The sequence below is a fragment of the Hevea brasiliensis genome, chromosome 5 (genome assembly GCF_030052815.1).
Source record: "Hevea brasiliensis isolate MT/VB/25A 57/8 chromosome 5, ASM3005281v1, whole genome shotgun sequence".
Classification (NCBI taxonomy): Eukaryota; Viridiplantae; Streptophyta; class Magnoliopsida; order Malpighiales; family Euphorbiaceae; genus Hevea; species Hevea brasiliensis.
In genome coordinates, this window is record NC_079497.1 from 1,710,758 (window position 1) to 1,730,995 (window position 20,238).

Genomic DNA, 20,238 nt, shown 5'->3' on the forward strand with positions numbered 1-20,238 from the left:
TGTTCCTAATTCTATTGTTTTTCATCCTAAAAAATATATGGATGGATTTACGCGGGTGCGAGTGTCTGTTTGACATTGTTATTTGAGCTATTGTTAAAAAAAAATTTCACTTTAAATATATTAGTCCATACTATGAAAATGTATTCCATAATTAAAAAATGACTCACAGAGTCATAAGATCCAAAAGAGGAAGAAGAAAAATCAGCATCTGCTTTTATGAGGATGACTTGAAAAATTAAAATTCCCAAAGAACCAAATATAGCTTCAATTTCATGCAGATGATGTATTCCTCTTCCTATTTCCTTACAAGGAGACCATTTCTCATCGAACGTACGTTAACAAAACAAGAAAGAACTGCTAATATATACAGTAATGAGTACCCAATGAGAGCTAGCTGCAACCACTGGAAATTATGGGTATGCTACACCACCCCAATTCAATCTAAACTACTATGCTCCTCCTCCTCCTCCAGCATATGGATCTTTCTATGGAAATTGTGGTTATGCCACTTATCATCTACCCCCTTATTACCATGGTTATCCTTACCCTGCTCCTTATTCTTACTACAACAGTGGCAGCCACAAAGACACCGGCAACAATAACAACAGTTCCGGCCAAACAAATGGTCCTGGTTCTGTCAAAGTTTGGTAACACCGGTAGCTCCTAGACTGAAGAAATACATGCATCCAAAGAAGCATATGTATAGTTTAGGCTGATCTAATAATAATAGCTTGATGATGTGCTATGAAGTTTCAAAACTCCTCCATGAGCAAGTTTATAGATATTGCTGTAATATTTTTAACCATATCAGAGCAAATTAAACAAGAAATTAAGAAAGTGAAACTACTTAATCAACTGAAACTGTACTACTCGAGTTAAAGTTCAGGTGATGAAAGACTATATATTGTTAAATTTAGAGAGAGTGTTAGATAAATTAAGTATTAATTCATTTTAATTTGAACTTATATTAATTATTGAGTTACTTTATACATCAAAATAACTAGTCAAATCAATGTTGTAATCTAACTATTTATATTAACCCTTTAATTTTTGTTTATTTTCAATATGAGACTTGGATTCATAATATATATATAAGAAGGAATGACAATGAGGTGGGTCGAGGCTGGGGATCACTCCCCAGTCCCCAACCCACAGGAGTTTAGGGTTGAAGCGGAGACTTTTCCATTGAAAATAGAGTTTTTATTTATTTATTTATTTATTAATATATAATATAAATATATTTGTTAAAAAATATAATTAAAAATAAAAAAGTTTTAGATATTATTTAATAATATATTTATATTTTTACTAAAATTATAATATTTAAATATGTATATAAATAAATTATTTTTAATAAAAAATAACAATATATTACTTAGAGTGAGAAAAAGGTCTTTCCATCTTGCTCCACATAAATTAGGATTGGAATAAAATTAAATAAAATTGATCAAATTCAAGACGAATCGAATTTGAAAGCTTTTTTCATGCCCAAGATATTCAGTGAGACATAATTTATATTTTAAATCGAATCGATCCTAGCAATAAAAATGCTAAAAAATTATAGCAAGGCCCAATCAAAAGTGCAAAACATGAAGGCCCATAATTTAAGCCCAAAATTTTGATGTGAAAATGCATGAAGACCTTCTAAGAATTAGGGTTTAGGGAGAGCGACGGAGAGAAGATGGCGAAGTTCAATGTGGTGCAGAAAAGAAGAAGAGAGCAAGTAGCAGAGAGGAAAAGAGCGATCCGTGGAGACCCAGTTACTGGGAAGCTCAAGAATAAGCCTCAGCCCCTCTCTGCCTCTGGAAAGCGCAAACGCAAGCTCCTAAAGAAATGGCGCAGGGTATGTGATGTCTCATCCCAGTTTCAAACTTTTTCATATACACTTTAATACGTATCTACACATCTCTGAATACCCAATTCAATGAGTTTCGTGCTATTTCTATCTACGGAAACATGGAATCAAATGAGGCGTTTTATTGATTGATTTGGTTGTGAATTGCATGCAGGAGCAGAAGGAGGCTATAGAGAAAGGTTTGGTCACCATGCAAGATGTGGAGATGGCTGCCGCTGAAGGTTTATTTTCCTTCATTTTTCTCTTCTTTTGAAGCAATTCTAATCATTATATTTCTTTTCTTGCTGGTCAATGAATCAGTAATTTCTATAATTGATAGAATCTAGGTGTTAAAACGGTGAAAAGTCTCATAGGGAAGGCTGAAGGAGGTTGCAATAGTGGATTATGTATTTGTTAGGAACTAGTTAATTGTATGCTGTGTGGGTGGTCTCAAGTTTATTGACATCTCAGCTAAAGATAAGAAAGAAGGTAATAAGAGCGGAAAAGATGAGTCAGAGTGGGCTTAGTATTCATTCTGGTTATAATTGTGAACTATAATTGTGAACTAGGTTACCAGTATGTGATATCTGAAAATCCAGCATAACTAAAATCCATAGCAATATCTGTTTGCTGGTATTGCAAGGGTTAGATATTACTTTCAACCAGGGTTAAGATTTCTTTTTTGTTAAATAAATAGAGATTATGCTGTTGAAGTTGTACATATGCAATTGTTTGATGACCAATAAATCATGCTTCTGGCTTCTTGAGTTGTTGAGAACATAATGTTTGCATGTTTTAGACATTTAATACCAAAAAAAAAGTTACCTTTGGCCCCAATAAATTTAAGCTGTGATGGAATGTTGGAGTATACCCAACTTATTGTGCTTTTGTATGTATGAGAGAATTTTGTCCAGTGTGCTTCATCGAGTTAATCATAAATCCATCTGTGGCAGCCCATAGTGAAAGCTAATATTGTGAGGTGAAATATCAAATTTTCTCTTAAATTTTGTAATTTTGCCTTGCTTTGGTGGAATCCCTTGTGCCTTCATGATAATCAGGAAAAAAGCGTTGGTATTTGGTAACAATTTTCTTGGGACTGGGAGTAGGGTTTTGTACTATGATTCAGGTTCTGCGAATATAAATTACTTAGCAATCACTACAGTTCAATGACTTTTGGATGCTTCTACTTATATTGCTAACAACTTATAACCTAACTGATGAAAGTTAGTTTCAGTTGAAGATACATCCAAGAGTGCCAGCAAATCCCCAGCAAAATTTCATGTGAAGAAAGGCCTGAAGCTGAAGCAGTTAAAGTGCAGTGGTAAGTTGAAAGTTTTATTTTGCATCGTGCTGCATCCTGCCAATGCCAAGTTCTTTTCTGTCTTGCACTTGGCTTTTCCTTTTTCTTATGCTTCTATTAATGTGAATGTGCAACCTCATACATAGGTAAGAAAAAAGGGAAATCCAAGCCTGCTGCTGAAGCTTCAGTGGACGCAATGGTAGAATGATTAGGAGGCTACATGGTATGATATGCCAAACCTTGTAATATTTCAGATGGGACGCAAGCATAAAATACCTTTGTGCTTTAGGACATTGGTTTGTAATTCTAAAATTCATTTCATTTGTAAGACTTGAGTCCCTTTTCTGGTTTGTTATTTCCATTTATGAGCAGTAGTCCTTTAATAGGATCTGAAATGCAGGAAATGATCGAATGTTTGTATGATTCACTGGTTTCTTTCTATTACCCAACGAGTGATTGCCTGCCTTTTAAAAATGCATTCTCAGCAGAGCAACATATGGTTAGTTGTATTGTCTTTTTCTGTGCCTAAATGAATGAAAGATGAGTTCAGCCATAAGAGATCCAAATGGGACCAAAATATCCTCACCATCTATCCTCAGTTTGGAAGATATGAGTTCAATCTGTGACACGAATCACACGGAACATCAGCCTTACTCAAGCCATTGCATATGAACGCTGGCCTCCCCTGTTCCTTCGGCTTTCTGGGAAAGCATACCGACAGTGAGGGGGGGTCAGGACAACAAACTCGAATGTTACGCAAATGAGACCTTGGATAAATTTTTGGTTGAATAAGGGAAATTAAAACAACAGCCTACCCAAACTGTCTGTGTCTAGCCAATCGGCAAACACATTTGCTTTCCTATAAATATGATTTGATTTTTCTAATGGGTGTAAATTAATAAATTATTAACAAATATTAATAAAATAATATTTTTTATGTTAAATAATATTACTCTTCATAAATATTATTATTTTTTCATTCTAAATATTATTATTTTTTCTGAAACAAAATATTAGTAATTTCTTTATTTATTTATAAAATACCATCTTTTTTTGTCAATATATAAATGATCTTTTTAAATAAAAAAGATGCTAACTATAAAAAAATAAAAAAGAAATGACACTGAAATAACTTTTCGATAATCGAGTATGTTTTTTAATTATATAAAATTAAGAATTTTAATTTTAATAATTTTATATTTTAAAAAAATTATAAACAAAAATAAAAATAAGATGGATAAAAGTAATATTTCAATTAATTTATACATGTTATTAATTTTATATGTGATTATTTAATTTATTATTAAATTTTAATGCTTTAATTTATTATGATATAAAATTATATACTTTATATTTATTTGATAAATTCAATATTATCAAATAAATCGATCAATGATGAGTAATTTAGAGTACTTGGCCATTGGTTCTTTAATTGTGTAATGAAAATAAAAGAAAATTAAATAATAAAAAAGAAAAAGAAAATTTTTATTTTCATTTTCATTGTTTGAATACTCTAAATAAAACACAACAAAAATAGTTTATAAATCCTATTTTTACCATTAGATTTTTAGCATTTTGTGTTAAAGAGTATATTCATAACCTTTGTTTCTATAATTTTTTTACTTTTTTTTTATTTTTTTTAACCATAAATTAGTTAAAAAAAATACTGATCCAATAATCCAACTCTTTGTTTTACTCCAAAATTTAAATAAATTACTGATTCCATTTTTAAAATTTTTTTTATTTCTTTTATTTTTATCTATTTTCTTCAAAATAAATAAATTTTTGAAAAAATGTAAATACACTTATAATAAAATTGATTATTTTTTAAAAAATTTTTTAAAAAAATAGAAAATGTAACTTCGTATTTACATGTGTCAGTTCTAATTAAAAAAATGAAAATTTTCTAAATTTTAATTAAAATTTATAAAATAAATTTAAGTTGTGTTTTACATTTTCCTTTTATTATAAAGTTTTATTTTTCAAATAGAATACAATTGACATTTTAATAATTAAAATTGTATTATTTTTTATAATTAAAATTAATAATTATTTAAGGTAATAAAAAATTATATCATTATAAAATAAATAAATAACACATATTAAAATTTTAAAAATAAAATAAAATTTTAAATATATTTTATAATAATTTATTTTTAATTGTGAAAAATATAAATATTTTTTTATTTGTTTGAATTAAAACATTATTTTTATTATTTATAGATGACTTTTTTTTTAATTTTTTTTATAAAAAATAAAAATAAAATTTTCTTATAAAATGGAAAATGAAAGATAGAAAATATGTTTTTTTTTTTTTTTTTAAGTACACGGGCCTTAAAAGTTATAGTTCTTTCGGAACCAAAAATCCAACGACTAATTACTGATCCAAACCAATCAATTTGACGGTCCAGATTACCCACAGGCCTAAAACACAGCTCTGATAAAAGTGCCAGTGGTGAGAGCAGAGAGAAAGAGCCACCGTAAGACTTCTCATATTGCCATGTCGGTCTAAAACCAGGGCGCCCGTCTGTACAGCATAGGGTCTCACAAACCATCGATCAGCTACAGAACTGCAGCTTCACGCCTTAGGGTTCTCAAGGTTGTTACCATCTTAGCTCTCAAACCCTAAATTTTAATCTCTCTATCTTCTTGATTCAATCTCTTTTATCGTGTTCTTGCACAGTTGGTACTTCATTCGCTGATTGGTTTAATTGTTTCTTGTAGAAACCATAGAAGAGGCAATTTTTCCTCTAGTAAACAGAGCCTACGCCAAGATAAAGGCAAAAGAAAAGCCAAGTTTGTTTTTTTTTTTTTTTTTTAATTTTTCAAATTCTCTCGAAGAGGAATAAGCAAGTACTATGGGCAAAAACATAGTCTCTGATGAAGAAGGTAGCCGCCGAACCTCGGTTGAAATTTTAACCCTAATCTTCGGCCTCTGAAATACCTTCCAACTTGCTTTCTTTCGCAGATGAGGTCGAGCTCGAAGACTATGACAGGGAACCTGTCGACGCTGATGCAGTGGACCACGAGGATGACGATGAGGAAGATGGTACGACTTTATATACATATATATATTTGGGTTAGTTCGTTGGTTGTTTAGTGGCTGGATCCATTGGTTTGGTTAGGGTTTCGCTGCATGTGTTCGTTTTCTTTTTGTTTTGGTGGAAAATGGTGGAAAACTATGGTGGGAATGGGGAGTAATATTATTTTGTGGTTGGGTTTAAGGCTTTTTTTTGGGTTTCTTATAATTCTGGAAGATTTACTTTAACTTGAAAATTTTAAATTCTACTTTTCTTCTTCCTTTTTCTTTATTTTTTTTTGTTATTTATATTTTTGTTATATATATATTTTTTTATTTCTTTTTCATCTTCTGGCTTTTGGCTCTGAAGTGGGTGGTATTTTTTGTTATATATATATATATATATATATATATATATATATATATATATATATATATATATATATATATATGCTGTTGCACTGGAATGTACATTTTTTTTCTTATGCTATCATGGGGTTTTCTGTTTGTTTCTTTTGGCGTATGTAATATAGTTGTGGTTTGTGCAGAGGAAGGGCAAGATGAATATGAGAAGGATGATTTTATAGTAGATGATGTTGAGGAAGAAGAAGAAGTAGATGAAGAAGAAGAGAGGGCAGACAGTGATGAAGAAAGGCACAAAAAGAGGAAGAAAAAGAAAAAAAGGTTGGCTGTTTTTTCCCCTCCCAGAACTTGATAGGGAATGCATGTGGGAAATTGTGATTTTCAGGGCAAGGAAAACAAAGTCATTTATTTATTTATTTCGTGCTTGGAGGGGTGTTTTGTAGAAGGTATTGTAACAGCTTCTAAATTGGGTTAATGTTTCCAATAACGCTTATTTCAACATTCCTAGAGAATCTGCGGATGTCCTTGATGAAGATGATTATGAGCTCCTTCGAGACAACAATGCTTTCCACCACCGACCAAAGGTTTGATTTGTGTCTTTTCTCACTGATGTTGCGACTTCTTGCATATGCTTGTTATAGTGATTGGGAGTTCTTGTTGGATTTTTCTTTTTCAGGATAGCAAAAAATTTAAACGGTTGAAAAAAGCTCAGAGGGATTCTGATGAGGAGCGCTTTGGTTTTTCTGATGAGGAGTTTGACGGAAGTGGTAAAGGTGGGCGAACAGCTGAAGAGAAACTTAAGCGCACCTTATTTGGTGATGATGAAGGTATATATGCGTTGTACTCTTATTAAGTGTACTTGCTTTGTTGTACTCTTATTAAGTGTACTTGCTTTGTACATTTTGGTTCGTGGCTAGTAATTATGTCCTATGATATAATAGGAGTTCCCCTTGAGGATATTGCCGAAGAGGAGCAGGAGGCAGAGGAGGAAGAAGATGGAGACATTGGCGAGGAGGATGAAATGGCTGACTTTATTGTGGACGAAGAAGTTGATGAGAATGGAGCTCCAATGAGGTATGATTTCCCTTGTCCATGTTGCATTTTGGTCTATTCTACATGGGAAATATCTTTTAATTAATGGGCTTGCTATGTAGACGGAAGAAGCTGAAGAGAAAGAAATCTAGGCAGGCACCAGGAGTTACATCATCTGCTATACAGGAAGCTCAGGAACTATTTGGTGATGTTGATGACTTCCTGCTGCGACGCAAGCGAGATTTAGAATCTAGCGAATGGAAGGAAACCAGATTGGATAAGGAATTTGAACCTACTGTACTTTCTGAGAAGTATATGACTGAGAAAGATGAGGAGATTCGGATGACCGATATTCCAGAAAGAATGCAGGTTTTCTTTTTTTTTTTTGGAAAATATACTTCTATTTCAAAATTTTTCCCCTTTGGGTTTCTTTGTGTTGCATCAATTCAAGACTTTTCTGTTTTAGATATCTGAGGAAGGCACTGGTTCTCCTCCAACTGATGAAATCAGTATAACAGAAGAGGGAAGCTGGATATATAATCAACTTGCAAATGGTACGGTGCCCTTGTTTCCTAAGAGAAGAGATGAGGCACATGAAGAAGAGCAGGATTTGCCTTTAAACAGGGATGACATCATTCGATTTTTGGAATTGCACCATGTTCAGAAGCTAGATGTTAGTACTTTCTAATTTATATGGGAATAAATTCTACAATTGATCCATTTTTTTTAATCTTAGTCTGTCATTTTTGCATTTGGAGTTTTAGGTCCCCTTCATTGCTATGTATAGAAAGGAGGAATGTTCAAGCCTATTGAAAGATCCTGAGAACCTTGAAGTTGATGATGAGAATCATGATAAATCTGACAGGGCACCTATGCTGAAGTGGCACAAGGTGATGAACTTGACATGGGACTGCCATTTTTATCATGCTACTACGTAATGAAGCTTGCATGTTAACAACTATAATGGAGGTTTTAGGATCTAATAGCTAATGTACTTCTATGCAGGTGCTTTGGGCAATTCAGGACTTGGATAGGAAGTGGTTACTTCTTCAAAAACGAAAGACTGCTCTCGAATTGTATTATAATAAGCGATTTGAAGAAGAATCTCGACGAATATATGATGAGACAAGACTCAATTTAAATCAGCAGCTTTTTGTTTCCATTCTTAAGTCGCTCAAGGATGCGGAATCGGAAAGAGAGGTTGATGATGTTGATGCAAAGTTTAACTTGCATTTTCCTCCAGGTGAGGCAGGTGTTGATGAAGGACAGTATAAGAGGCCCAAAAGGAGATCCCAATATAGTACCTGCAGCAGGGCTGGACTATGGGAAGTTGCAAGCAAGTTTGGGTGCAGTGCTGAGCAACTTGGAATGGGCTTGTCCTTAGAAAAGATGGTGAGCTTGCATAGTCCACAGTTGCTGTGTTTGTGATTGATGGTGATCTAATTCTCTTGTTGCATTTAAATGTAGGGGGAAATATTGGAGAATGCTAAGGAAACACCAGAGGAGATGGCGTCAAACTTTACATGTGCAATGTTTGAAACTCCCCAAGCGGTTCTTAAAGGGGCCAGGCACATGGTAAAAATTGACGTTCTTGCTGCTCAGATTAGCTAGCACTAAAAGTTCTGCCGCATGATACTTTTTCATCATTACAAGTTGTGATTCTCTTTCTTTCTTTATCTTTTACTAATTGTTTTATATTTGGTTTTTCCAGGCTGCGGTTGAAATAAGCTGTGAGCCAAGTATCAGAAAATATGTCCGTAGTATGTACATGGAAAATGCTGTGGTATCCACAAGCCCAACGCCAGATGGAAATGTTGCAATAGATTCTTTTCATCAATTTGCGGGTGTGAAGTGGTTGCGTGAAAAACCAATTAACAAATTTGAGGATGCTCAATGGTTTCTCATTCAAAAGGCTGAAGAAGAGAAGCTTCTTCAAATAACTTTTAAGCTTCCAGAAAAATACATGAATAAGTTGATTGGTGACTGCAATGAGCATTATCTTAGTGATGGTGTTAGTAAGTCTGCTCAACTCTGGAATGAGCAGAGGACATTGATATTGAAGGATGCTCTGTACACTTATTTGTTACCTTCAATGGAGAAAGAAGCAAGATCCTTGTTAACAAGTAGAGCTAAAAGCTGGTTGCTTTGGGAGTATGGAAAGGCTTTGTGGAATAAAGTTTCTGTGGGTCCATATCAACGCAAAGAAAATGATGTTTCTTCAGATGATGAAGCTGCACCAAGGGTCATGGCCTGCTGCTGGGGCCCTGGGAAGCCAGCAACCACTTTTGTGATGCTAGATTCATCAGGGGAGGTGCTAGATGTACTTTACGCTGGGTCCCTCACCTTGCGTTCTCAAAATATTAATGACCAGCAAAATAAGAAAAATGACCAGCAACGTGTTTTGAAGTTCATGACTGATCACCAACCACATGTTGTGGTTTTAGGAGCTGTGAATTTGTCTTGTACTAGGCTGAAGGATGATATATATGAGGTAAATATTGTCAAACTCATTCTTGATGGGTTTTGAATTCTTACTAACTCGACACTCAGAACGTTGAATCTTACTAACTCAAACTCATGTCTTTGAATTCTCACTAATGAGTTGCTCCTTGAGATGCCATGACTTATGATGTAAATAGGCTTCTAAACAGTAAAAAACCATTGCTATCCTTAGAATACTTGAAAACGGTGGTTAAGTTTAGAGGTTATGCTTTATTTATTTTTATGTTTACTTGATTTTATGCAAGCTTAATTATTTGGCATCACAGATTCCAGAATTTTGCTTTTACAGTTTGTTAAGTATACCATTGTTGATGGTCCTTGAGCTTTGGGAGCCATCTTTTGTTGAGATTCTGTTGACACTCTTAGTGTTTTTTGGCTGTTATAAAGCTGCATTGCAGCTTTCAACTGGGAATAAATTGGTTTTATCATTTATCCTGTATATGTGGTTTATATGATTGTTTCTCAGATGGCTCTTATTTGACTCATTTTCTCTGGTGCTTATTACTTCCGCTCCACCTTTACCAGATCATTTTTAAGATGGTGGAGGAAAATCCGAGAGATGTTGGACATGAGATGGATGAATTAAGCATTGTGTATGGTGATGAGTCTCTGCCTCGCCTTTATGAAAATTCTCGGATTTCTTCTGACCAACTAGCTGGGCAGCCAGGTAAATATGCTACATTTTCCTGCTGCTTTCAAATTGTCATGCTATTGAGACCCAATGTAGTAGTAAATTATGTTTTTTCTTATGCTTATTAGGCATTGTTAGGCGGGCTGCTGCTCTTGGCCGTTATCTGCAAAATCCGTTGGCAACAGTTGCAACACTCTGTGGACCAGCAAGGGAGATTTTGTCTTGGAAGCTCAGCTCGTTGGAGAATTTTCTCAACCCTGATGAGAAATATGCAATGGTTGAACAGGTTATGGTAGATGTTACTAACCAGGTAGGGCTCGATATTAATATGGCTACAAGCCATGAATGGTTATTTGCCCCTTTACAGTTCATTGCTGGGCTTGGCCCTAGAAAGGCAGCATCTTTACAGAGGTCTCTGGTGAGGGCTGGAGCAATTTTCACTAGAAAAGACTTTGTGACAGTACATGGACTCGGTAAAAAGGTGTTTGTTAATGCAGTTGGTTTCTTGCGTGTCCGGCGTAGTGGTTTAGCTGCAAGCAGCAGCCAATTTATTGATTTATTGGATGATACGAGGATACATCCAGAATCTTACGGACTGGCACAGGAGATGGCTAAGGATGTTTATGAAATGGACAATGGTGACACAAATGATGATGATGAGGCACTGGAAATGGCAATAGAGCATGTTAGAGACCGACCTAATTTATTGAAAAACCTTGATCTTGATGTGTATCTCCATGATAAGAAGCGTGAAAATAAGAAGGAGACTTTCAAGTATATACAATTAGAATTGATACAGGGTTTTCAGGATTGGCGTAAACAGTATAAAGAACCAAGTCAGGATGAGGAATTTTATATGATATCAGGTGAAACTGAGGATACCCTTGCTGAAGGGAGAATAGTACAGGCTACCGTTCGCAGGGTGCAAGGTGGAAGGGCAATATGTGTGCTGGAATCTGGATTGACTGGTATGCTTACAAAGGAAGACTATGCAGACGATTGGAGGGATATGCCTGAGTTGTCTGACAGGCTGCATGAAGGTGACATACTCACTTGCAAGATCAAATCAATCCAAAAGAATAGATATCAGGTGTTTTTAGTTTGTAGAGAGAGAGAGATGAGGAGTAATCGATATCAGCAGGTCCGAAACCTTGATCCATATTACCATGAAGATCGAAGTAGTCTTCAGAGTGAGCAAGAAAAGGCTCGCAAAGAGAAGGAGCTTGCAAAGAAACACTTTAAGCCTAGGATGATTGTTCACCCTCGCTTCCAGAACATAACAGCTGACGAAGCAATGGAGGTATCTTGTTTATGCGTCATGGTTACTATAACTTGGTTGTTCATTTTGTTGATTGCATTGAATCTCCGTAGGGTTTGTCCTGGAGTTCTTGAATTTTCATAACGACCACATGTCCCATATATAGTTAAGCCCCTTGGTTATTGACTTTATTCTTTGCGGTATGGGTCTTAGGATTTACCAAGTTCCTGTCATTTTCCTATGCATTGAAAGACTATATTGTGTTGTATGTAAACTTTTTCCTCGCCCAACAAAAGAAAAGGTCAATTAAGTACGCTTGAAATAGGATTCTTAGAAGCTTTTATTGATTCTCCTGAATTTATTTCCAGCTAAAGATTAACAAATTTTAAGCTAAACAAATACACCGGACTCTGGATTTCTAGTTCCCTAAAATGTTACAAAGCTAGCGTTGAGCGTCTAGGTTTCTTTATTATTTTTTTATTATGATATTTAATTTTTAGGTCCTGTGTTGCATGTAGACAATAAGTAAAAGCATTAATTACTTAAATTTTTGCATGACCATTTATCATTTAACTTTTTAAAATCCTTTTTACTCACTTTTAGTAAGGGTGGTTTTGGAAAGAAAATGAGATGCATTATTGCTTAATTGATTTTTTTGAACTTTTGGTTAGTTGGGCTATTACTGTTGGTTGTTTTTTTTTTATGTTATTCAATATTTATGTCATCAAGTTTTTTGGCTGAATATGCCCATCTTTGCTAGTTTGCTTATTACGTCTCTTTATAAGTGTTCATGCAACAGGGCCATTTTGAATATTTTATTATAGCTTTGTTTATAACAAGTTCCAGCATTAGCTTTGGGGTTTGTGATTTACATCTTTCTAGAGTCATGCTTTGCACACATTTATGAAAATTTTGATTTTGAAAATAGAGTTTATTTGCACATAATCCGTTCATAATAAATTTGTGAATTATAGTAGTCTTAAGATAGTTATTGCATTGTGTATAAATTTATAAATTCACTTGATAGAATTAGAAAGAAAAAGTGGGTTGTTTTTGCAAGGATTCAACTTTCTAATTAAGTTGACTCCCTACACTAATGACCTATTTTATTTGCTTTATTGAGTTGCAATGGAGGTTCTTTCAGTTTTAATTTGAGGTCACTGGATCAAACCACATGGGCAACCTCCTTGCTTGTAATGGGAAAGTTCAAATTTGACCCTCAATCAAAGCTGACATTGTGAAAATGGGGAAGCATTTTGTTGATGCATCCTTTAATTAACCTTATTGATGAACTGCAAAATTATGTGTGGATTGGTTTTTTTTTATGCAAATTTATTTGAATTGCCATTTTAATGCCATTTCAAAATAACTATTCTGATTCTAAGCATCAAATTGGTTATTCTTTTTAAATTTATACCGCCTAATTTAGGTGGCATCTAATAGAGACTCAAGACATTAAAACCTTAATTTTCCTCTTACATTTGTATTTTTTCCCCTCGTATAAAGCACCCAAAGAAAAATTAAATTTCCAACACAGGTATTATAAATCATAGTAAATTATCACAGTAGATAAAGGTAGGTGAGTGTAGAAAGAGATGATTCTCCTTAATTTCAATTAATCTGTACATGGGTATATATATTAAATTGATTCCTATAATTGTGTTCTACTAATTAGGAAGAAATCCTAAATAAGAAATCCTAAATAGGAATACAGAATATACAGAGAAATAATATAGTTATTGACTTTCCATAACACTCTCCCTCAAGTTGGAGCATAGATGTTAATAATGCCCAACTTGTTACAAATATAGTCAATCCTAGCTCCATTCAGAGCTTTTGTGAAAATATCTCCTAACTGCTCTCTAGTTTTGATGTGTCCTGTTGAGATGATCTGTTGTTGAATCTTTTCACGAACAAAGTGACAATCAATCTCAATATGTTTGGTCCGCTCATGAAACACCGGATTAGAAGCAATATGGAGAGCAGCTTGATTATCATACCACAATTTTGCAGGCAGGGAGGTTTTAAAACCTATCTCATCTAGTAATTGAAGTATCTACATTACCTCACATACTGATTGTGCCATGGCTCTGTATTCGGATTCAGCACTAGATCGAGAAACTACACTCTGCTTCTTGCTTTTCCAAGACACCAAATTTCCTCCAACAAAAACGCAATATCCAGTAGTTGACCTCCTGTTAATCTTAGATCCAGCCCAGTCGGCATCTGAAAAATGTTCAATATTCAAATGCCCATGATTACCATATAATAAACCTCTTCCTAGAGCGCCCTTTAGAAAACTCAAGATTTGTCCCAAGGCTTCCCAATGAGCAACAGTTGGGGAAGACATAAACTGACTTACCACACTAAAAGCATAAGCAATGTCAGGACGAGTGACTATAAGGTAATTCAATTTTCCTACCAATCTCCTGTATCTCTTTGAATCTTCAAACAACTCACTATCTCCTGTTGACAGTTGTAAATTTGGAGTCATTGGTGCACTACAAGGCTTAGCACCTAATTTTCTTATCTCTATCAATAGATCGAGGACATATTTTCTTTGAGACAAGAAAATACCTTTCTTCTCATAATTTCAATATCTAAGAAATACTTTAACAATCCCAAGTCTTTGGTCTGAAACTGGGTTTGGAGCAAAGTTTTAAGAGATGGAATACCTGCAGAGTCACTCCCAGTGATGACAATGTCATCCACATAGATTACCAAGAGAATTAGATCAGTCTCAGATTGCCTATAAAATACTCAGTGATCACACTTGCTCTTTTGCATATTAAATTTCTGTACTGTTTCACTGAATCTCCCAAACCAGGCCCTAGGGCTTTGTTTCAAGCCATAAAGAGACTTCCGAAGCCTACAAACTTTACCCAACTCCCTCTGAGCAACAAACCCAGGTGGTTGCTCTATATACATCTCATCCTGAAGATCACCATGAAGGAAAGCATTCTTGATATTCAATTGGTGCAGGGGCCAATCATATGTAGCTGCTAAAGTGATAAATAAGCGAACAGAAGTGAGTTTAGCTACAGGAGAAAAAGTGTCAGAGTAATCAACCCCATATGTCTGAGCATATCCTTTTGCTACAAGGCGTACTTTTAACCTAGTCACAGAACTATCATGATTTACCTTTACTGTAAATACTCATTTGCAACCAATAACTTTCTTACCAGTGGTCAAAGGCAACAGTTTCCATGTACCATTAGCATCTAAAGCCTCCATTTTCTCTTTCATAACAGTACACCAGCCAGGATGAGACAGTGCCTCACTAACAGTATTAGGGATAGGAACAGAGTCTAAAGAAGCAACAAAACACCGAGAACAAGAAGACAATTGATTATAAGAAACAAAAGAAGAGATAGGGTAAGTACATGAACGTTTACCTTTATGAAGAGCAATGGGTAAGTCTAGATCAAAATCATGATCAGTATGAGGTACAGGATCTCTCAACGAAGTAGCTGGTGGAGGATCTGAGTCAGGAATATCCTATCTCCTAGAATAAACATGAACAACGGGAGGTCGAGTAGATCTAGAGACAGAAGGAACAGGCTGTGGGAGAGGACTAAACATTGGTTTGACAGTATATTAAGAGATCATCCTCCTCCTCCTGACTCTCATATACAGATGATTGGAGAAAAAATGAAGTGGACTAAAAAAATGTGATATCTGCAGAAACAAGATAACGATTAAGAGTAGGAGAGAAACAGCGGTACTCTTTTTGAAGCCGGGAGTACCCAAGGAAGACACATTTGAGAGACTTTGGATCCAATTTAGTAACCTGTGGACGAGCATCACGTACAAAATAGGTACAACAAAAAATACGAGGTTCAATAGGGAACAAAGATTTTGTAGGAAACAAAAAAGCATAAGAAATATCCCTATTAAGGACAGAAGACGGCATACGATTGATAAAAAAATATGCCGTAGAAACTGCATCCGCCCAAAAGTGTTTAAGAACTTTCATCTGAAAAAGAAGTGCACGAGTTACCTCAAGAAGATGCCGATTTTTTCTTTCGGCCACTCCATTTTGTGATGTGGTATCCCCATAGGAAGAATGATGAAGAATGCCATTTTGTGTCATATAAGATTGAAATTTTGCATCATCTACCAATAATCTGCTTCGTCGTAAGATCATGAAACAAACGCTGGTTAGTAAAAAAGGAAACAGAACAATTTAAGGTACGAGTAAGTTTACTAACAGAAAGTAGATTAAAAAAGAATTTTGGTAGACACAAAACAGATGACAAAGAAATTGGCGAAGTTGGGTTTGCAGTTTCAGAACTCATGACACAAGAAGTAGAACCATTAGCTAAAGTAACAATAGAGGAAGTGAGATTAGACTGAAAAGCAGATAGAAGACTAGAATTACCTGTCATGTGATCTGTCGCGCACCAGAATCAATAACCCATTTGGATGAGGAAGACACAAGGCATATAGTGGATTTACTTGACTCAGCGAACTAGTAGGCTTTAGAGATGCTTGATACTGGGAAAACTGTGCAAAATCCTCTGCAGATACCAAAACAATTTTCTCAGAGGAAGATACTGTAGAATCCTCTACTGCCATATTTGTCATCTGTGATCGCTGATATTTCCTCTGAAGTTGTGGACAATTATATTTTGTATGTATGGTCAGGCTCATGGCAATAATAACAAATGATTCATCTTGAGTCCTGATTAGAACTAGCCACTCCATTACGCTGATTACTTCTGTTGCCTGTAATTCCTCTACTTCCTCTTCTATTACCCTGGAACGAGGGGGTTGAGGCGACGCCGGCGATGTTGATTGGAGTCGAAACGGCTGGTCGGCGGCCAAGGTCTCTCCTGAGCTGGGTGGTGAGAACAAATAGTTACCCTAGATGGATGACCTGCTCTGATACCATGTAGAAAGAAATGATTCTCCTTAATTTCAATTAATCTGTACATGGGTATGTATATACAATTGATTCCTATAATTGTGTTCAACTAATTAGGAAGAAATCCTAAATAAGAAATCTTAAATAGGAATACAGAATACAGAATATAAAGAGAAATAATATAGTGATTGACTTTCCATAACAGTGAGCAAAGACAATTAAGTATGAATCTCGGCCTTCTCAGAAAGGGCTAGCTTCTGAGAAGAGTGATTTAACATACCACTTGCTCTATCACTATCCAATTGATGTGAAACTCTTGGAGTGCTCTTCATTGTTTCTTAATCGTTTTTATACTATTTTGTTTGGCTTTTACCTGAAGCTTTTTGAATGTATTGTGGTACCATTTTTGAGCAGTGGTTTGCATTTATTTTAATTTTTAATGATTGTGCACTTAATAATTTAATTAATCGTGTATGACAGTTGATTACTAAATCTGAAAGCCTTTGCCTGTAACAGTTTTTATCTGACAAGGATCCTGGAGAAAGTATCATTCGTCCAAGTTCTCGTGGGCCATCGTATTTAACTCTAACTCTTAAGGTTTATGATGGAGTTTATGCTCACAAAGATATAGTTGAAGGTGGAAAGGAACACAAGGACATTACAAGTTTACTTCGAATTGGTAAGACCCTGAAAATTGGGGAGGACACTTTTGAGGATTTGGATGAGGTTTGTCTCCATTATCTCAAACATTCTTAGTTGAGGGGTCGAGGCAATTTTGCCTTTATATCCCAGTTTATTTGAAATGGCCACAAAAGTAAAAATGATATATCCCTTTAAATGTAGGTAATGGACCGGTATGTTGATCCCTTGGTGGCTCATCTAAAGGCAATGCTAAGTTATCGCAAGTTCAGAAGGGGCACTAAAGCAGAAGTTGATGAGCAACTCAGGATTGAGAAATCGGATTATCCTATGAGGATAGTTTACTCTTTTGGGATTTCTCATGAACATCCAGGCACTTTTATTCTGACTTACATTAGGAGCACAAATCCACATCACGAGTACGTTGGTCTATATCCCAAGGGATTCAAGTTTCGGAAAAGGATGTTTGAAGACATTGATCGGCTTGTGGCATATTTTCAGAGGCACATTGATGATCCCATGCATGAATCTGCACCGTCTATTAGATCAGTTGCTGCCATGGTACCAATGCGAAGCCCTGCAACTGGGGGCTCTTCAGGGGCATCCATGGGTAGTGGCTGGGGTGGTTCTGCAAATGATGGTGGCTGGAGAGGCCAGTCTTTTGACAGAGATCGTTCTTCTGTGCCAGGCGCCAGAACAGGTGCGGCTTTTGAAAACTCTCTTCCCCATTTTCTGGTTCTTGGTTTTGGTTTTGGTTAGTCTCCCAAAAAACCTTAAGACTTAATCCTATTGGTCCAAACCTGAGACCTCCAGATTAGACTTGATCTCATTATTTTACTATTGTTCTTTTTGGCTGCCCAGTGTAGGAAAAACGGCCAATTATGATACGTTATGTGTTTTGCATGTATTTTTTAAATTTTATTTTGAGTACCCTCTCCCTTCCTTTTCTCTTTCAAATAAAAAAGAATTTCTCCTTGTCATCTTCTGCCTGGTACTAGATGTATGCTGTTTCTCCTTTCTTGTTGGTTTTAGTTTCTCTAGACTAATTCCATATAGAGTTGTTTGATCTTGTCGAAATCAACATTCCCATTCATGAAAGGAGTATATTGCATGTTAAATAGTACTACGTTATAATCTAGGTTGGAATGTGATCCATGAAATTTCTGTTGAATGGTTGAAACTTGTATGTCTGCATTTGTCCATGGAAAAGAGTTGCTCTGAAATTTGATCAACATTCCCTTCTCTCATGCACACTGTAATGAAGCTTTTGGATTAATCGATAATTTGTTATCAAGATTTGTTAATTTTTCCTTTAAATGTTTGGTTTTATAGGCCGAAATGATTATAGAAGTCGAGACAGTCATCAGAGTGGGTTACCAAGGCCATATGGTGGGCAAGGACATGGTCGTGGCTCTTATAACAGCAGAGGAAATAACAATAGCAATGACAGGCAGGATTCTGGTTATAATAATTCCAGATGGGATTCAGATGCCAAGGGTGGTGATAGAGGTTGGGGCAGTTTCCCTGGTTCTAAGGTCCAGAATTCACCTGGAAGGGAGGCTTTTCCTGGTGGCTGGGGAAGTGGTGGTGGCGGCGGCTCTGACAATGGGAGTTCTGGTTGGGGTACTGGCTTCAAAAGAGGTTCTTCACAATCAGAGTCTGGTAATGATGGATGGTCTGGAGGTGGAAGTGGTGGTTGGTGAAGTGATGGCCATTGGTCCGATGGTCCTTCCTCATCATCAATGGGAAGCTGATAAATCAAGCTGTATCCCAACTGAGTGTGTTGAAAGCTGGAAAATGTGATCAGGGTTATTGGCTATTGGCTTTTTTACTTTGCGCCAGATGGAAGGACCATGTTATTAGAATTTTTGAAATAGGGATCAATACATGGCGCATGTGTAGTAACCATCTAATTATTTTGCTGTGGTAAACGCGGAAGACAGTATATTTTGGGGTCTTTTCTGGATGGAGTAGATACATAGAAAGAGCCCAGCCTTACTTCTAGGCAGGTTACTTGGTTTACTAACAGGGTAATTATACTTTGTTATAAAAAGATTAAGCTGATCTAATGTAAGTCACTTAACAGATTTTTGTAAAATGCTACTTCTTTCTGTACAGGAAAAAATAAAATTTCTTCACATGGAAAAACACATATAATAGTTTTTAATAATATAATTTTAATTAAAATTTTAGATTAAAAAATATATTTTAAAATATTAAAGAAATTTTATTTTCTATTAAATTAATTAATTATTTTTTTAAAAAATATCGCTTTATAATTTAATGAAATGAGTCGTGAAATTTAATTAAAATATCTAATTTGTAATAATAAAATAATCTTATGTGGTTAAATAATTGTAGAACACACCAAATACGAATCCCGAGAATGTGGATGTCAATCATGTTAATATTTCGTCAATAATAGTTTATTTTTAAATAAATTGTTAATATATTTGTAGTTAATATATTTAAAGAATAACGCTTCCAAAATTGAGTTCGATGTACTGAAACAGCGCGGGGGCTGGGCCTTATTTCTATTGTTTTATTCTTTAACGGTAAAATACTTGCTTTTTTATTTATTTATTTTTTTAACCTCGATAGTGCATATATCCTGAGAGAAATTATTATTTAATCCAAAATTAATTACTTGATTTTATATTTAAAAAATATATTATTTATTATATATTTTATTTTTTATTAAATTATTTATTAATTTTATATCAATTAAACTGTTATTTAATTTTTTTATTTTAATTAAATTAATTAATTACTTTATATATTTTAAAAAATATA

The 20,238-nt window shown here is 34.9% G+C and overlaps 2 protein-coding genes across 3 annotated transcripts; both read left to right on the forward strand.

The window, feature by feature from the left end:
• The first annotated feature begins 1,635 nt into the window (after positions 1-1,635).
• Positions 1,636-3,557, forward strand: LOC110667636 (uncharacterized). Of its 2 annotated transcripts, none has more exons than XM_021828544.2 (4): positions 1,636-1,843; positions 2,010-2,076; positions 3,063-3,155; positions 3,281-3,557. In XM_021828544.2, exons 1-4 carry the CDS (start codon positions 1,682-1,684, stop codon positions 3,340-3,342), a joined length of 384 nt encoding a protein of 127 aa, XP_021684236.2. In that variant the 5' UTR covers positions 1,636-1,681; the 3' UTR covers positions 3,343-3,557. The 2 variants fall into 2 exon arrangements, with proteins under 2 accessions (XP_021684236.2, XP_021684237.2); XM_021828545.2 differs by having other exon boundaries at positions 1,637-1,843; positions 3,069-3,155.
• Positions 3,558-5,562: 2,005 nt separating this feature from the next.
• LOC110667670 (transcription elongation factor SPT6 homolog) lies at positions 5,563-19,467 on the forward strand. Its single transcript, XM_021828582.2, has 18 exons — positions 5,563-5,733; positions 5,859-6,023; positions 6,103-6,183; positions 6,702-6,837; positions 7,025-7,100; positions 7,193-7,343; positions 7,458-7,590; positions 7,671-7,917; positions 8,015-8,221; positions 8,313-8,438; positions 8,554-8,940; positions 9,016-9,123; positions 9,260-10,039; positions 10,576-10,717; positions 10,810-11,981; positions 17,323-17,532; positions 17,650-18,145; positions 18,778-19,467. The coding sequence occupies exons 2-18, from the start codon at positions 5,993-5,995 to the stop codon at positions 19,146-19,148; spliced, it is 4,854 nt and encodes a 1,617-aa protein (XP_021684274.2). The 5' UTR covers positions 5,563-5,733; positions 5,859-5,992; the 3' UTR covers positions 19,149-19,467.
• Positions 19,468-20,238: the final 771 nt, after the last annotated feature.